At 44.2% G+C, this 19,852-nt stretch overlaps 1 protein-coding gene across 1 annotated transcript in view; it reads left to right on the top strand.

Annotated features, from left to right (window-relative positions):
• Positions 1 to 19,852, top strand: part of SPAG17 (sperm associated antigen 17) — a 243,816-nt gene that overhangs the window by 218,480 nt on the left and 5,484 nt on the right. Inside the window, exons 43-46 of the mRNA XM_075540501.1 lie at positions 1,212 to 1,352; positions 8,278 to 8,414; positions 11,132 to 11,316; positions 13,476 to 13,536. Coding sequence (XP_075396616.1) covers positions 1,212 to 1,352; positions 8,278 to 8,414; positions 11,132 to 11,316; positions 13,476 to 13,536 — 524 coding nt within the window. The remainder of the gene's footprint in view (positions 1 to 1,211; positions 1,353 to 8,277; positions 8,415 to 11,131; positions 11,317 to 13,475; positions 13,537 to 19,852) is intronic.

Genomic DNA, 19,852 nt, shown 5'->3' with positions numbered 1-19,852 from the left:
AATTAAATATGTTATGTAAGTATAAATAGACTTTTTAAACAAACTACAATACACAAATTTTGATTAGATCCTACACTGACACAAAAGAAACCTCTAACTGGGTAATCGAGAGATAATTTAGAAGTCTGATTAGGGGAACATAAAGTAGAGGACGTTGTGAATCATCATTTATTTACTTGCATGTGACGGTGGTATTGTGCATATGCAGGAGAGTGTCTTCATTTTCAGGGACTGTAGACTGGAGAGGTTAGAGAGCAAATGAGATTCAGAGGTAGAAGAACTTTCTGCTGGATTAAATTCCTGTTGCCTTGTAAGGAGCATAGTATAAAACAGAAAAATCTAACTCTAGAAAATGAAGACAAGCCAAAGATTTAGGATGAAAAGACACTAGCAAAAGTGGCACAGAAACATCAGAGATCACAAATCAACCATCCTGGCGCTGCCACTCATACTCCCTGCCCGCATGGCAGACCTTCCTTCACCAATCACAGCCTAGTTTCCCATGAAACAGTGCAAGGCCATGGAGATTTTTTCAATAGAATGCTCTAGGTGGGCACTATGATTGAACCAGAGTTGGCATACAAGTCGGGATGTATTTGCCTCCCCAGTCTTAACTACATTTCTTTAACATATGTTTCTCAGTACAAAGACGTCTCAAAGAAATGTATTTTAATAGAGACACAAATTCATAGTAATGATGGGAAATTTATATGTAATCCCAACTCAGTTGCCTTTCCCAGCTAACAGTCCAGCCAAATTCTTTGACCTTTGCTTCATGGCCCATCAAGGTAACAGCTCTACGAGGTGACCAGAACACCCCGAAAAGAACCAAGCAGCTCCTGGAGACTACAGCACTTTTCAATACTGTCCTTTTGGTTCGTAATAAGCAATATATCTAATCATTAAAAATCCCTACATTTTACTGGCTCTCTTATACTTAGTCTTTCTGTAGAAGACACCATTGGCCATTCAAAGCCACCAGCCACTCCATAGGAGAAAGATGAGGTTTCCTGCTCTGGGAAAGATTGACAGCCTCTGCTCTGTCTTCCAGGGTCACGCTGAGTCAAATTCAACTCAACAACAGTGGTGGGTTTTTTTATAGAGAGTTGGGGGAAGGTGACTTGTTCATTTTAAGGAGTACTCCAAGTATTGGAAGAAATTATACCACTGTCCAAGCCGTCACTTAATAACACTGGTTTTGGATTTTCTAGATTCTGGGCCCCATGAGGCTTCAGGACCAGAAGTCTCAGCTGTGCTTCACCCTCCAAAAGCAGGAGGCCCAGTGAAAACCTATGCATCCACGAGCCAGAACCAACCTGAAGATTTGCCCAAGTCTCCCGAAGGTGTGGAAGGTATTTGCTTTATCTCACGATTTCTCAAGGTGGAGAAGCACGTCTCTTAGGAGCATGGCAGTGGCAGTGAGGACTGTGGGCGCGGCTCTCAGTTACAGACAGACTTCACATGGGTGGTGGCGCCTCGCGCTGTGGCTATGTGCCCTATCCTAGCACCCAGATGCCTCTGTGAATAGCTGTAAGTCCTAGATTGAAGGAAACAACTTCAATTATTATCACCATCATTATTAGATTTGTTGCTTTACTTTGCTTTATACCCTTTGCTCACTTATTGTGTGTGGGAAACAGAAAGATCTCTCCCAAGTCGTCTTCCCCAAATATATGTTAGACTTAGGACACTGCTTGCAGCTAATGGTAAATGATTGTCAAGTTACCTCCCTGAAGGCAGTCAGTTGCCAGACTACTGTCTGGTCCCACCACAGATAGGGCCCACTCCCTGCTGTTAAGGGCAATGGGCTACTTCTCCCTAAAGGCTTGCGACCATTAGCCTGGTCCCTGTAGGTGGAGTTTAGACCCTACTGATAATGGTTTCTATAGAGATCCAGAGAACAGGTCAAACCTGCTCAGTGACATCCAAAGTTAGGCTGCCATCCTGAATCTAAGATCCGCCCTTCTTGTACATGTGTGCCCCCAACCCCTCCCCTTCCTATTGTGTATATGTCCCTAGATTGTCCCCCTCTCATTGCTGTATAACCTATAGTACAACCCCTTCCTATGACATATGTCTTCACCTATAATTAGTGGGCTTGCATGCCCCTCAAAGATAGATAAGCCTTGGTTAGCAATAAAGATTCCCCTTTGGCCTCTGGTCACCTTCCTCTCCCTCTGCCCCATCCTTGCTCCCCTGTTCCCTTTCCCCCTGTCCTCATTCCCCTCCCCCTCCCTCCATGTGGACCACCAAGTGGGGCTGAGGTGAGCATGCTACCATGAAATGTGTCTGACTCCATTCATTATTTCAGTCTCTTATTTCTCATGCTCTTTAGGACTTTATTATATTATTTATATACATTAACTGTACAAATGCGCCTATCGAACCGGTGATGAGTAGTGGGGGGCTGGCCTTTCCCCCACAGTTGTGGCATGGTTAGATTCCAGAGGTCAGGTTATTATGTGGGAAGTCGATGTGATGTGAAAATGGAGGATGATAGCATCAGAGCATCAAATGGAGGATGACGACATCACAGAAACACAGCCAAATTGTATCGTTTCAAAGCTAGCAAACCACTGAGAAGCCTGGCCCGGACGAGTTAACACACACAGCGCGGACACCTTTCCTCTCACTCACCCCTGGTCAGTTGTTCCTGTCAAACGGACATCATTAATGCTCACTCACACCTGGTCAGTTGTTCCTGTCAAAAGGACATCATTAATGCTCACTCACACCTGGTCAGTTGTTCCTGTCAAATGGACATCATTAATGCTCACTCACACCTGGTCAGTTGTTCCTGTCAAATGGACATCATTAATGCTCAAAAGAGTCACTCTTTTTGTTATTGGCACGAGTGTCCACTATTATTTAGTGAGAGAGTCAGTAAATGACAAGTAGGTTGTTTGATTGTTTGTTTTTTCATTGTTTTGTTCTATTTTGTTTTATCACTCATGATTTTGAGAGCTTTTCATGATTTAATGAAGGTCAGGAACAATGGTAGCATTTCCAGAGAAGCAAATCGTTTGAGTTGGACCTCGGTTTACCTGTGGTTGAAATACTTTCTTGGTTACACATGTGGTAGCAGATAAACATAAATCAGTCTCTGTCTCAGACGGCGCATGCTCTTATTAGAATGACAGAAGTTAAACGGTGGAATCATAACTAAGTAATATCTCGTTACAATGAAGTCTCGTAAAGAAAAGGATGACCAGGACACTTCATGCTGCTCATGCACGACTGGTACACAGAGCAAGCATCCATTGTTTGAACAAAGCAAGGAAACACTCACTGCATGGTTTAGAACAAGAAAAGAGGGTGTGCCATGGTTGTGTCTTTTTGCCATACTTGTTTAATCTGTACGCTGAGCAGATAATCTGAGCAGCTTGATTCTATGAAGAAGAACATGATATCAAGGTAGGAGGAAGGCTCCTTACCAACCTGCAACATGTAAATGACGCACCTTGCTTGTCAAAACAAAAAGAACTTGAGGCACTTACTGATAGAGATCAAAAAGTACAGCCTTCAGGATGGATGACACCTCAACATAAAAATCTTTTAAAGTCCTTACAATTGTGATGAGCACACCATAGAACTTACTTGCAAGGTGATGAACTACCAAGCATGACATTGAACCACCTCAAAAGAAACAAGCACAAGAAACTCCACTTTACAGAAGAATTCAAGTGTAACATTAGGGCCCAGCCAAGAAGTTGGACCATCGCCAAGAATCAACAGCTGATCCAAGGAGTCATCCCAAAAGTGTGGGGAACCCTGATAAGACTTGGCTGAATATGTCCGATGCCCAAAAGCCAGCCAAGTTAGCTAAAGTGTGGAGAAAGCTGATAAAACTTGAGTGGGACAGTGAAGACGTCAAAGAGCCAGCCAAGCTGTCCATTTAAACCTGGGTGGAGACACTGACTCTTTGGAGAGCTAACAACCAAGGAATCAACTAGCAAGCAACTAGCAATCAACTCCTGCTCTCTCCAACTCTCCCCGGGGTGAGCACACCGATGAGGCAATGCTTGTTGGGACTCTGCTGCTAGAATGAGATGTGTGAAGAGTACTGTTATTATGCCCCTCTGCTCATATTTGCTTCAATTCTCTAATCCTTAGCAGTTTGAGTTATTTTTAGATTGTTTGATGTGTGTTTGCAGTGAATAAACCGAGCATTCAAAAATGTCTAAGAGCGGTAAGTTATTATTGATCATGCCGCTCGTGACAATTGGACCAATAACTCACTACTATAGAGTCAGTGCTGACTCAGCGACATCCCATGAGTTTCTGAGACCGTAACTAGTTACAGGAGTAGAAAGCCAAGTCTTTCTCTAACAGAGCTGCTGGTGGTTTCAAACTTCTGACCATGTGGGTCACAGCCTAATGTGCAACCAGTTCACTGTCAGGGCTCCCCAACTGGACCAATAAACAACATAATAATAAAATGGAGAAAATATGGAAATTCTCATCCTAGTTGGTTCCACAATCAACACTGGTGGAAGCAGCAACCAAGAGATCAAAGGATATACTGCACTGGGAAAATTCACTGCCAGAAACTTCTTTGGGCTGTTGAAAAGTAAAGATCTCACTTTGAGAATTAAGGTGGACCTGACCCAAGTCATTATATTTTCAATCACTTCATATGCATATAAGACCTGGGTGGTTAATAGGAAGACCAAAGAAGAACTAATGTATTTGAATTATGGTGTTATCTTAGAATATTGAATATACTACACCAGACAAACAAGCAAACCTGTCATGGGAGAAGTACAGTAAGAATGTTCCTTAGAAGTGAGGATGGCGAGACTTCGTATCATGTTCTTTGGATGTGTTATCAGGAGGGACCAATTCCTAGAGGACACAATGCGTGATAACACAGGTCTGCAGAAGAAAGGAGGGCCCCCTTGGAGATGAACGGATACAGGGACTGCAACAATGGGCTCAAACAAGGCAACAATTGTGAAGATGGTACCCACTGGGCAATGGTTCATGTTGTGTAGGCAGGATCTCTGTGAGTGAGAACCAACTTGATCATACCCTACACACCACCACAATGGAGTCATATTATACTCATTTCACTCACAGCAAGTCAACCAAATATGCTTGTTCCTTGGGGCGGGCCGTAGGGGGTGGAGACAGATGATGGGATTGTACCTGGAGGGTAATGAGTAATCATAATCAAGGGAGAGATGTTTTAAATAGGGCATGTTGATTTGAAAACGGTCATAATTCAATATCAAGAGATAACGATGCAAGAGATAGATGGGCATAACTGTATTCACGAGGTCCTGAAGAAGACTGGAGGGCACGAGCTCTGGGACAAACTATGGTGGAAGAATGAGCCCAGCAGATGAAGTGTCACCTTGTCTATAGCGACAGGAGAGAAGAGAGAGAATAAGAATATTTCTGCAGGGGGGTTGATATGTCCTGTAAAATGAGGGAGTTCTTGACTGGTTGCAAAGGTGTAAATATAATGATGGAAAATAAAATCCATTCCTGATACACAGGGAAGCCAAACCAAGAAGCGGGTGAATGGTTGTGTGAACATGATGTGTCAGTTGATGAAGGTCTCAGTGCGGTCAAATAATTTCTCACTGGATAGAGAGAATCATAAGATAGGGAAATAAAAGGTAGTGATCAGAAAGAGGGAAGTTTGAAAACAAGATTTTGAAAATATTAAAATTAATTGTGTTAGTAAGGTTGAAGAAATGACCATGAGCATTCCTGAGATGGAGAAAAGCAAACGATGAAGAAATAGAGTGGTACAAAAGCAGAAGGTACAAGGTACTGGTTTGGATCATGCAGTGATATTACCAATAAAGAAGAACTGGAAAATGTTCCAGGTATTAACACCTCCAATAAATGAAGGGAATGTTATAGAAATCAGAAAATGACAACTACCTGAAGAAGTAGTAAGTAATGTAGTCTGACAGAATGGCTTCAAAAGAACTAGGAGTTTTGAAGGAGAAAGAACTTGGTTTGACTAAAGAGAGAAACCTACTGGTCCCTCCGGCACAGAGGTACTTTTGAGACCACAATGTGGCTCTTATTTTAAAGGGCTAATTAAATTTTCATACATATAATAAAGTTTAAGGAAATTCAGATTAGGAAGAGATTATTATTTAAAGCAGGGAGAAAGTGTTTGTGAGAGTGATGTGATGAGGGGGAAAGAAGGTCTTGAAAATTAAGTAGAATTTTCTAGGTTTTAAGATGCAACATTTTGGGTTACCTAAAACAGCCCTGGAATTAACAGGCTAAAGCAAAGAATACACTCAGTATATCTTAAACTGAAACAACTCAAGAAAAAAAAAGTCAAGGCTTAAGTTGCAATATTGAAAGAGTCTATGGAGAAAATGTTGAATGATGCACAAAGCATCGAAGAAAATAGAAAGAATGCACAGACTCAGTACATGAAAACGAGCTAGTAGACGTACCATGTAGTATTGGGATGTTAGTAACCTCTTAATCCCGTCCCATTTCCTCTTCAGTGATGGGATGCAATGGTACATACATCACAGGATTCCTTTGAGGATTGAATTATTCAATATGTTATAAAGTGCTTAAGCACTGCCTGACATACGGTAAAGTACATACCTTGTTTACTATTAGTAATCAAAATATGAGTGATGAATTATACCTCATAGACTATTAAACTATATTTAAAGAAAACGGTAAGACACAGATGGTAAGACTACAAACAAAAGGACAGTTTGGAATAGGGCAAGTCTGGCCTGTGACCTGTGAGTCTCTGTTTGCCCACAGAGAAGGCCGGCGATTGCAATATGCAGATGGGCAAGGGCCCGCTCTGTGATAAAGACGCGTGTCATTGCTCCATCAGATATTTGCGTTCACATTCCAGACTTGCTGCTCAGCACAATTAATCAGACAAGTTAATTGTTGTAAACTTCTGTTTGCTCACCTGTAAGAGTAGACAATGCTACTATGCTGGTGAGGCTACGTGTCCAGCGATTGTAACAGAAAGGACCAAGATCTAATTGAACTTGCCCCCCCCCCAAAAAAAAAGCAGAACATTTCTCAAAAACGGCAGAAACAGTGCTAGCCCCGGGACTGACTGGGTTCAGGCACCCCAGCATTTCCAGGAGCAACCTTGTGTCTGAGTGTGTGTGGGTCTCTACAATCGCTCCCGTCCCCATCTCTATGTGTGTGTCTCTCTCTATGTGTGTCTCTCTACAATCGTTCCCACCTCCGTTGCAAACCAACCTTTCTTGTTCCTGTTGGCTTTATCACTTCCTTTAAAGGACCAGTATTTCCATGTGGCAAAGGCTATTGCCATTGGGGGTCAAGATTCCACTTCCTCCAGATCCATAAACCCACTAGGCAAGAGGGAGTCATCCCTGTCATCTTTAGTTGGCTTGGGCTATGGTCGAGATCAAGGATACTCTAGTACCACAGTGCGTATGAGAGGAGCGGGAGGTGGAGGATGGGGAGTGCGCCAAGCACACTCATCGTCATCCTGTAGCTCAGAGAGGTGAGAATGAAGTGAAACTCGATATTTACAAGCTTAGATATGGTGCGCCCCGGCAGATAATGGAGGCCTACTTAAGGGTCTCCTTTTCTCGCCTCTCTTGATAATTTGAATGGGGTGAAAAGAAGAAGATATTTAAATATAATTATCTAAAACACACACACAAAATTATCCAAAATACAATTTCTATTTTAAGCTCCTGGATATTTGGAGCAGTATATCCACAACAGCAGTTCATGTACTTGAAGAAAAGAAAAAGTTCCCAAATTTGGTGATCTGAGGACTTAATTACCAGGTTTTATTTATCTGTTACCAGAACATCCATTTTCAAATAATACATATACTAAGGCAAAGAAATTTGTAAGATTTTGTACTCATTTTTTTGTAAAAAAATGTTAATGCTTTGTTGTATTGTTCCTTGTTGACTGAACGAAACGAACCCTGCAAACCTGGACTGAAGTCCAGTTCATCGTTGGCAAGTCATTTACCTTCTTCGTCTCGTTTTTCTCATTTACTTAGAAAAAGGTGAGGCTCATATCGTATGCCCTGCCCATCACATTGGGGTTTCTATGAAAATCGGTATTAGGTAATGTGTGTACAGTTCCCTTATAAAATATATATATATATATATCCCTAAAATCAGAATTAATGCAAGCCTTTGCTGTTTTTAGTAGGCTCTTTAGAAGGCAAACCATAACCAAACAAAACCCAAAATTGGTTTATGTTCTTATGGTGTTGCCCCAAATGCCTTGGAGTAAAGCACCAATGTGGCACAATTTGAATTTCCTCTCTAACAGAACAAGAACACCAGATGCCTATGAAAATCCCAACCCAGTCGTTGCTGCAGGATGTTACGGGACAAGCAAGAAAGCAGAAAGTGAGGTTGCCTCATTATTTGCTGAGTAGCAAGCCCAAGTCACAACCTCTTCCAAAGGTAAGACGTACCTGGGCACAGACTTCCCAGAGTCAGTCAGCATTCTACGCCATCCTGACTGACTGACGTCGTGAATTTTCACCCACTGGTATGACTAGTCCTACTGTCTCGCCGTGAAGAAAGGCGTCAGAGTCCTGGGGAGATCCGCCAAGGGTGGACAGGATCCAGTTCAGACAGACTCACTAAAGGAAGTTGCTAAAGGGCTATTATTAGCTGGAGCTCAGTCGGGCAGGGATTCGCTAGACCGGAGGACTGGGCAAGCCCTGGAAATCAGGGCGCTTGTCTTCCGTGTCTTGTCACCAGACACCACGGTGCAGAGTGACGACTGGTGACCCGTCTCGTGACTCAGAGGATAAAATCCCGATGACTTGCCGTGATTACACGGCTCGTCGGACGTAGCCCTATTGGTGTGTCTGCCGCTATCTTGTCCCATACTTGCTACCCTCCAGCCGTCCTGGGTTTCTCTGACTTCTTCCAAAGCACCAATTTCCTTCTTCCTTCGAGGCCGTTAGTGCCAAATTCTATCCCCGCTCTGTTGGGAAACCTTCCGTGAGCCCACCAGTTCAATGCAATCAGTATTTCCTGATGCTTCAGAGGCACAGTGCCCACTGCCACCATAGATGTGTTGCAGTGCATGTAGCCGACGTGTGATAGAAGCGCTTCTCACACTTTAATGTAGATGTGCATTATCTGGGGATCTTGCTAGAAAAGTGGGTTTCAGTTGAATAGGCCTGGGATTGGGTCTGAGATTCTGCACATCTAACAAATTCTAGGGGACGTCAGTGATGCTTGTCTGAGGAACCACGGAGCATAGAGCAGCCAGGGCTGTACTGCCACCTGAGAACTCAGTATAAATGCAGTTCCACAGCCCTAACCCAGAGTGGATGACTAAGAAACACTAGGATGAGGTTGAGCAATCTGCTGTCACTAGCTCTCCAAAGGACCCCGTTGTGGTTGTTAGGGGCCATCAGGTCCACTCTGACCCCGTTGCTGTTGTTAGGGGCCATCAGGTCCACTCTGACCCCGTTGTGGTTGTTAGGGGCCATCAGGTCCACTCTGACCCACAGCAACCCTCTGCTCCACAGGAGGAACTACTGCCCCGCTCTGCACAACCCTCACCACTGTTCTTAGGCCTGAGCCCAGGGATCCTGATGAGAGCTAAAGTTTAATAAGCACAGAGAAAAAACTGTAGACTTTAGAGTCAGGCCAACCTGACTTTGAAACTTTATTCCATCACTTTCCACTTTAGCAAATTACCTGTCCTTCAGTTCCCAGAACCTGAGCTTTCCTGCCCTTTAAGCAGCGTTGGAATATCCAAGAAGCAAGGTCACCATATTGCTTCGTTACTCATCGGTAGTAAACAACTTCAGGAGCTCTGAGGGCCCTAGTGGTGCAGCGGGGTAAGCATTGGCCCGCCAACCACAAAGTGGGTGCTTGAACCGCACCAGCTGCTCCACAGGAGAGAGCTGAAGCTGTCTACTCCCATGAGGAATTACAACCTCAGATCACCGGGAGCCAGAATCAACTCGATAATACTGGGTTTGTTTTTCAGTGAGGATGGTGCTATGGGTTAGGCATTGGGCTGCTAATTTCAAGGTCAGCAGTTCAACACCTCCCTCCCCCCAGCAGCCATTCCATGGGAGAAAAATGAAGTTCTTTCTTCCCATTAAGTGTAACAGTCTCAGAAACCCTCATTAAGGTCAATATGAGTTGGAATGAACTTGACTGTGGGGCTTGGCTTAGTGGGCATCACTTCTGGTTTTGTTTTGTTGGCTTTTTATTGGGAGCTCTTATAGCTCTGATAACAACCCATACATCAGTTGCATCAAGCATATTTGTATATCTGTTGCCATCATCATTTTCTAAACATTCACTTTCTATTTGAGCCGTCAGTATCAGCTCCTCTTTTATCACTTTTTTTTTAATCACAGCAAAGCTTCTGCTCCTAGATATGGCTGGCATCTCTGTCTTCCAATCTATCAGCATCTTCCTACAAAACCAAAGCCTTTTCCAATTTATCATTGCTGACAGAGATGGCATATTCAGTAAGCAAAATAAGCATGAGTTTTATTGCTTATTGGATAACTCACTCATTTAAAACAACTCCTTACCAGGCTGTTGTATAGATTATAACAGACACAAGCCCACTGCCATCAAGTCAATTGCAACTCATAGTAACCCTGTAAGACAGAAGCCAACTGCTCTGTAAGGTTCCTGAGACTGTCAATCTCGACAAGAACAGAGAGTCTCATATTTCTCCCACAAAGTCGCTGCTGGGTTTGAACAGCCAACTTGTTGTTTGACATCCCAACGTTTAACCCCACGTGCCACCAGAGCTCCTTTACAAAGATGTTCTTGTTGCTGTTCTTAGGTGCCATTGAGTCAGCTCGAATCCAGAGCGACCCCATTTCTCTGATGCTGGAGGCTGTGTCACTGGTATTTCCGTGCCAGCAGGGTCCCCCAAAGGGAATAGGTTTCAGCGGCGCTTCCAGACTAAGAACAGACAATGAAGGACTCAACTCCCCACTTTGAAGGAAGAAGCCACTGAACCTTAGCTTAGACTAGAAGCATTTCCAAACCTGAAAACCTTTTCAACAAAGATTATGAGACCGTCTACGTCTGTCCCCTCTGCACAAGCGTTATTTTCGTCTGATGACAGGAACTTTTCCTTATTTTATCATTCTTCTTCGTCTGATTGAATGTTCCTTAATCGGCAGGTGACTGATTCTGTGGGAGGAAAGGTGAACACATCCTCCATTGCACGAGCTGCCGTCAATAATCCAAACTTAGCCCCTATCGGGTTCCACCTCCTCCCAGCATCAGTCGACTTCGGGATTCTGAGAGAAGGACACACCTATGCAACCACTGTCAAGCTCAAGAACGTTGGAGTGGACTTCTGCAGGTGAGGCTGAGAGCCCAAAGCTACCTTCCCCTACTCTTTGTGACTTGATTTTCGCTACCTAAACCAGTGCAATGCTCACTGAATGGAAATCACCTCTTGAATCTTCCATCTTCACATCATTCACTCAAACTCACTAATTTGTCCATTCAATCTTCAACAAGTGAGTATTCACCAAGTTCCAACTATGTGTTCGTGCCTTCTTTGCCACCCACGAGTCATTCGTCAGACTTCGGTAGAGGCAACCCAGTGCTTGGTCTGCATGCAGGTAACAAATGGAGAGGCAGTTGTACAAGTGTTGTATTAACTAATGCACAACTTTGAAAGTCTGTTTCACCAATCTGTCACCAACTCGAGGCGTGCGAGCTAGCATTTGCTTGCACTTTCTTACCTCATAAGGGCTGTGGATTACATTTAAACATGAAAATCAAAAATCTTTGCCATCAAATCGATTCCCATTCATAGGATCCCCTGAGGCAGAGGAGAACTGCCTGGCAGGATTCCTGAGACTGTAAGCTTCAGGATATAAGATTAGCAGTTCTTCCTCATGCAGAGCAATGGGTGGGTCTGAGAACTACCAGCCTTTGAGTTAGCAGGCCAAGTACCTGACCACCACACCACTATCATTGAAGGGGACTACACAAAGCCGGCTTAGAAGTAATCGCCAAACCAGGCACACAGTCTCGACTCTCCCTTGATATACATACTAATCGTCTCCACTTTCTACTTGACCATCAATAAAACAGAATTTTCAGAAACAAGAGGCTCTTTCAAAGGGAAGAATGAGTAAGTTGACTTAAAGACTTATAGAGGCCAGAGCATGGCTAGATAGTTCTCAGAAGCACCTGCCCAATTACAATCCCTCCCTATGTCCTTCTTTTTGAATTAATCTGAAGCTGAATGTGGCATCTTGTTTCGGTTTTGTCATAGAAACGTGATAAATGTTTCTTTCAGCTGCAGAATTATTCTCCCTCTAAGTGGCAGGTTCTTCAAGATTCTGATTCTAGATTCAGAGTTGAAAATGAACCATGGCAAACTAGGGTTCCCTCCAACTTAGAAGATCACCGTGGCCCATAGTTGATGTAAGCCCTCGATCTCAGGAATATTGTTCGCTTTCCCAGCATCAGACCCGATGAAGGACTCGGGCCCAGGGCCCAAAGGTGGTTGTGTTTTGACATGGATACACCATCTGTGCAGATCCTGTCGACCCAGGAGTGCACATTCAGAGATTTCACTCAACTGGTTCTTTGTGTACCTCAGCTGAGCGAAATGTAAACCTCCATGATCGTGACTGGAGATGAGAGGATCGATCGGATCCAGCTCCCTCTACATGGGCCATGGCAAGGCTTCATGGAAAAGGTGCCCGGAGCTGATGCTCAGAGCACCTGGTTCAAAGACAGTCCCCAAAAAACCAAGTTTACATCAATAACACAATGCCTCCCAAGCTTCCTTCTACATGAGAATGTAAATGAAACACAGATTATGCGATGGAAGAAAGAAACGACTTTTAAGGCATTACAATTAAATTCAGCGACAACAGGGCAGAAAGCAAAGTTGATGGTAGAGGGAGCAGGGTGGAGGTTCAGAGGGGAGGCAGGTTTTCCTTGGCATCTTAATTCGCTCCGGGTCTTTAACCTTCAGGCAGAACCCACAAACCACAGGAAAGAGGGTCTATGGGCACCATGTGTGAGTGCAAGCTTTGCAAGTTCTCCAGTACTCGCCTAGTCCTTCCTGTTTCTCCTCTCCGCAGACACGCAAACCCCACACCAAGAGAGAGCAAGACGGGCTCCCACGCTCCACTGCTTTCCAAAGGAGCCTTTCTTCTTTGACTCATGATCTGGCAGCCAGCATTTGTATTTCCGCTGACTGCTAGGCTGAAATGCACACACCGTAAAATACTGTGGAGGCCTAACCGGCTCATTGGCAGCCAGTACCAAGAGCTTGAGATTCAGGGTGGAGTCAGTTCGACTCTCATGAAAAAGCAGGTGTGAAATGGGCCCGAGCATCTTCCAGTTGTATCCCAGGCTGTTTCTAACCCTAGCGATCCCTTCTCCTAGGTAGCAAACCTCACCCCTTGCTGACTTTCCCAGCATCTCAGTTCATTCACTGCGCTGTTGTTTTTCGTTATGGCCTGACGTTGTTGTCATCTTTCTGCTTTACAGATTCAGAGTGAAGCAGCCTCCATCCAGCACAGGACTGAAAGTGACTTACAAACACGGGCCTGTAAGTCTTCTGTTCTGTGTGTACCTGGGTTCCCAAGGAAGTGGATTTTTAACAATGATTCTACTCATTCTGTTTAAAACATGTTGTGCTGTGTTTGTGTAGTGCAGCATCTGCTCCGGCTTAAGCCCTAAGGGGCAGAAGAAACTAGTCTCAAAGTGTGTCCAAAGCTGTAATCTGGAAGGGAGTAGATACCCAAGGGAAGGGAGCAGGTGAAACCTCCAACCTTTAAGTTCACAGCCAGTCACTTCACCCGTGCACAGCTAGGGCTCCTTAGTGCCAACAGAAGTATAATTTTTAGGCTCACATAAATGATTTCTGGTACTGATATCGGGTATCTGATATTGGCCCCACTCCTCTGTCAGTTTGCCCTGTTGTGGTGGTTTGCATGATGCTGTGATGGCGAAAGCTATGCTAGCAATATTTCCTGTCCCAGCAGGGTCACCATGGTGAACAGGTTTCAGCTGAGTTTCTAGATGTAAGAACAGACTAGGAAGAAGGAATAGGCAGCCCACTCCGGAGGGATTAGCCACTACAAACTTTATGAAAAGCAATGGAATCTCGCCTACTATGGACCAGCAGATGAGCTCCTCGGATTGGAGGGCATTCGAAATACGACTGGAGAAGAGCTGCCTCCTCAAAATAGAGGGGACTGTATTGACATGAACTCAGCAAGACTTTGGGGACCTTCATTCGCCACTACGGCACTACGCACAGTGAGAAGAAACAACAGTAAACATCTATTGATAATTAGAATGTGGGATGTACAGAGTATGAATCCAGGAACACTGGAAGAGATAAAAAAATGACATGGAAGGCATAACATGAGCTATTCTAGGCCTCAGTGACTCACAAGAGGACACAGAACAAGGGCGATCAGTGCTCACGTCAGATGAAACTTGGCTCAAAACAGAGAATACCAGAAAGAAGTGGGTCCTAACACGTGGTGGATAGCATTGTGTAGAATGGGAATTCTACAGTCCTTAAGTGTGCTCATGCAGAACCTGTACACAGAACAAGAAACAGTTGTTCAAACAAAACAAGGTGCTCCTGCAGGCTTTAGAATCAGGAAGGATGTGTGTATGTTATATCCTCTCGCCATATTTATCCAATCTCTCTACTGAACAAATGATCTGAAAAGTTGGAGTAAATGAAGAAGAATATTGGTGGAAGACTCATTAACACCTTTCGATATGCACATGATATTACTTGCTAAAAGTGGATTTGAAGCACTTCCTGATAAAGATCAAAGACTTCAGTCTTCGGTATGAATTTCAACTCAGTGTGAAAACACTGGACACAGTAGGACCAATAGACAACATCACGATAAAGAGTATTGATTGACGCTGCCAAGGATTTGATTTTACTTGCTTCCACAAGCAAAGTTCATGGAAACAAATGAACATTGGCCCAATCAGCTTCCCAAGAGCCCTTTAAGGGGTTAGAGAGCAAAGATGTCACTTTGAAGACTAAGGTGCACTCACCACAAGTCATGGAATTTTCAGTCTCCTCATGTGCATGTGAAAGTTGGACAATAAATATGGAAAACTGGAGAATTGATACATTCTGTTGGTGAAGAATCTCGGAAGAACCACGGACTGTCAGACACAGACTGGAAGTACCACGGACTCATAGCAACCCCATAGAACTGCCCCTTTGGGTTTCTTAAACTGTACCTCTTTAAGGGGAGTAGGGGAGTAGACAGCCTCATTTTTCTCCCTCGCATCAGCTGGTGGTTTGGAATTGCTGACCTTGTGGTTAGGAGCCCAGTGTATCAGGCCATAAATACTTCTGTGTTCTTTTGAAAAGCAAATGGCTATTCATCCTTTATATTTTGCATATATCTGTTGTTTGGATTTGCCAGAGGATGTTACTTCATATCATCCTAAGAAATACTGTCATTCAATTCAAATATCACCTCATTTCTCCAACGATCCCTAAGAGTGCAAGTGAAAATATTTTAATCTGTTCTAATTTTATTTACTACATTGCCCCAAATAGAATGTTTAGTTTAAAAAAAAGTATGCTAACTACACAGTCCTACTTACTTGAAAGCATATAATTTCAGAACCATAATCTGTTGTGAACACAAGTTTGTCTCGATGTATGATAAAATCACTCAGGCCAATCCTACCAGTTCTTTCAAGGGCTGTTCCATCTTGGACAGTGCAACCCCTCCTAACCCATTCAAATTCCAACGGATCCCCTCCTAGCTGCTACTCCACCGACTGGGGATGGAGAATGTGAGAGATGAGGAAGACACAGAAGAAGCTTGCAGAAGAGCTGGGCTTCTCGTGGGTGCTCAACAGATGTTTGATGGAGCAAGACAATGAGGGAAGAGCCTGGTATACACATGACACATTCATCACAGGTGGGCATATGAAATCATGGAGGAAGGGCAAGCAATTGACTTGAGTCTGGAGATCCTAAGGTAGCCACAAGTGTGACGCATTGATGCAAGGGGTTGGTTTGGTAGAGTGGAAAGTCAAAGGCTTCTTGCCATGACATTGACACCAAGTAGCTTAAGAATGTTGGTTGTGGTTTACTCGGGTCCCTGTTAGCCTTCTTTCAGCTCATCAGTCTTATCTTAGAAACAGTCCCTGCAGACAAACAGAAATATACTTGGAGATTAAAATAACAAACACACTAGTGTTAACAATGTGGTGCAAGGAGAGAATCTGCCCCCAAACCTCTTTAACGTGTTAAATAGCAAAGGTGGCCCTCTGGGGACTAAGGTGCTCCTGACCCAAATCATGGTATTTCCAGCTGCGTGAATAAAGAAGACAGAAGACAAATTGATGCATTTGAATGATGGTGTTGGTGAGGAATAGTCGAATGTGCGATGGACTGACAGATGAATTAAGGAACAAATCTGTCTTAGAAGAAGTACAACACAGTATACCTAAGAAGCAAGGATAGTGAGACTTCACCACATGTTGTCAGGAGAGACCGGACCCTGGAGAGGGACATTATGCCTGGCAGAAGAGAGGGTCAGTGGAAAAGAGGACCATCCATGAAATGGCTTGACCCAGTGATGCGTAGGGCCGGCGCAGGACCAGGCAGCGTTGGGTTCTGTGAAAGACAGGGCCACTCTGAGTTGGAACAGACTCAATGGCATCTAACAACAACAACAACAACAACAACAGCCACACAAAGCACCGGCAACTCTCTGTTTTTTCAAGATGTGGGCATCTTCCCAACATAAAGGAGTAAGCAAAGCAAGTTCCTCCTCCACTGTCCTGGGAACTTAGCAAACTCATTTTAACCACAAGGAGGAACGAAACCCAAAGCCAACGTGCTGCCCGGGTCAACCTTGATAGGTACTAAACACCTGGCATGTGTTCTTTCAAAGTCACTCTGATATTGTTAGCTCTGTTTTAATTTTTCTTTTCAGTGATAAGTTTTGGCTCTGGCAAAACACATAGTCTCCAGACTCCCCCAATTGCAAAGCTGACCACTGTCCAGCTTGGTGAGTTGCCAAGACTAAATGAATACGCTCAAAACCAGAGCGAGCCTGTGCTTGGCACGATTCCAGCCCCATCGTCATTGCTCAGCCGGCTCCAAGTGTGGGGCGCTCAGGATGGTGCATCTGATTCTCTGAAACAGACCATTTGGATTCCCTCCAGCGTACATGCATTCACAAGCACATTGTTCAAAAGATGAAGTATTTCTCGGTCCTCTTATTTATAAAACTATACTAAGGGGGCATAGGGGAATCACATTCCTATCTAATTGCTTTCCTTGTGGTAGTTTCTGATTTATTTTTTCCAGATAACTCTTCCAAGTCTGCTTTTTAGCCTGCCTCCTGGAGAGGCTTAGAAACATAAACACTTCTTCTTTTCCTGGCGAGTGTTCATTTCGGCGAACACGGCCAGAAGCCTGTGCTTTACTGGGTTTCTCTTCCACTCTAGATCAGGTTTCTTTGTGGGTACAAACCTCTTCCATGGAGTTTTCAGACCTCAGCAGTTTGGCCCTCACTCACTCACTGCCACCAAGTCAAGTCCAGCCCACTGAAACCCTATAGGAGGGAGTAGAATTGCCTCCATTGGGCTTCTGAGACTGTAACTCTTTGTGGGAGTTTCATCTCCCACAGAGCGGCTGGTGTGTTTGAACTGCTCACCTTCTGGGTAAGCAGCCTAACGTGTAACCCACTACTCCACCACGGCACCTTTAACTGTCCCCCTTTCCCAGCTGTGTCCCTTTACAGTCCTGGATGTGGAACACGGTCAACTGAGGGGCAGGGCAGGGATGTTGTGGGGCGTCTCAGTCTCAGATTAAATTTAAGATCAAATGAATATGTATCTTACATTAAATTTACTTTATCTACAAGGATACTGACTGATCGCAATTCACTATGGACATTCAAGAAATAGCACAGTTACAATATGCAAAAGTTTCCCTTCAGCGTGACTTCCAGGACCTTGACACTTAGGTCCCTTATGCTTTTTCCTAGCCAGCACCAGGTTCGCCCCACTCAGAAATGTAGTCCAGATCCCGTTGACGACATGCGATTGTCCCTAACAGTTAACACAATTCGCTGGGCGACTCTCCACGGCGCCTGGCTTGTCGCTGCTGCTCTTTGTTCTTCCTTCGCTCCCCTTCACAGGGAGTTTTTGTAGCCTGGTTCCTGGAACTCTGGATTCCCAACGATTCTCTTCATTTTGTATTAGTGTGGTCCTCTTCAATACAAGCTGGCGGGATTTATGCTGGTACAATTCTTTAAAAATACTTTTGTGGATCTCCTGTCTTATTGTGGTTTGCTCCATGTTCAATACAAACTGGTGGCATTTATGCTGATACAATCCTTTAAAAATACTTTTGTAGATCTCCTAAAAGTTTTATTGTAGTTTTGCTCCATTGGACAAAAGCCACACCAACCAATCTACTTTGGCCTCCTGCTGAGGCAGAGGAAGGACATCCACCTTAAACTTCTTAGAAGCTTGATTGTCTGACCGGTGCTCTGAAGCAACATCCTACATCCTCCTGAACTCTCAATATTGGACGCCTCAGACCTGAGATTCATATTCTTCTGGATAAACCCGGGCTGTAACCTTTGCCTGGAGGACGTGTGTTCCTTTTAACAGCACTATAGCATTGGAGCACTTGGGGTTTTTCAAAATCAGCAAGTCCTGGCTCCCTTTTGTTTAACATTTCTTATTTGGCTTAAGCCTCTCGCCTTTGGTCTTAACAGAAACCGTAGGAAGAAACCGGGATACATCTTCCACACTCTGCTTGGAAATATCTCTTAGCCAGAGCACCCAGTTCGCCGGGCATCGTGTCTACTTGGCATATTACTGCATGTAACAGTCTTGCTAGCTGTGTGCTACAGGCCAAGGGGCTCCAGAAAGTTTGTGGGAAAATCCCATTATCTTTCAACTTCAATTTTCCACAAACCCTCTGAAGTCGCCTCGTAAAAATAAGGATCTTCTCTCTGTTTCCAAAAGAATTTTCTCTCCGTGTCTCAAAAGAACCTTTCTCTTAAGTCACCGTGCTTCTGAAGTTTCCTCAAGGGCCCTAAAGCTTTCACTTCACATTTCCCCCCATTTCCACTAACGTCCCACCCACTGTCCACTTCCAACGGAAAGGTTTGGTCTTGTTTGAAGAGCAGCAGCTTTCCAGGTCCCCAAATCCCTATCAATTATCTTTTGCTTAGTGACAAGGTTCTCAAAAGTCGGAAGCTTGTATTTTTGGTGCTTTATTTGCATAAAACATCTTTAAAAAATTCATTCTAGAAGCTTCTAGCAACACATACTGAGTCGTCTCACTGAACAGATCATTAGAGAGGCTGGACTCCGTGAAGAGAATACAGCATCAGGATTGGAGGAGGGCTGGCTAGCAACTTGCGATATGCAGACGGCGCAATTTTGCTTGCTGAAAGTGAGGATGACTTGAAGCACTTGGCGATGAAGATTAGGGCTGCAGCCTTCAGTGTAAAGAAATCCAGAATCCTTACAACTGGACCAGTGGGTACCATGATAAATAGAGACAAGACCGAAATTGTCGTCAAGGATTTCATCACACTTGGATCCACACTCAATGCTCAGGGATGCTGCAGCCCCGAGCTCAAAGGATGCATCACACCGGGTCCACCTGCTGCACACCGCCTCCTGAAAGCGTTGACAAGCAAGGGTGTTACTTTGAGCACTCAGAGGTGCCTGGCCCAAACCATGGCATTGTCCATCACCTCAAATGCAGGTGGAAATTGGAAAGTGAATAAGATAGAGTGCAGAAAAATTGATGCATTTCAATGCTGGTGCTGATAAAGAACATGGGCAGTAGCAGGCCAAGTCTGTCTTGGAAGAAGTCCAGCCAGAGTGGC

Source organism: Tenrec ecaudatus, chromosome 1 (assembly GCF_050624435.1).
Source record: "Tenrec ecaudatus isolate mTenEca1 chromosome 1, mTenEca1.hap1, whole genome shotgun sequence".
Classification (NCBI taxonomy): Eukaryota; Metazoa; Chordata; class Mammalia; order Afrosoricida; family Tenrecidae; genus Tenrec; species Tenrec ecaudatus.
The sequence above is the reverse complement of the archived record's forward strand: the minus strand, read 5'-3'. Positions and strand labels throughout refer to the sequence as shown.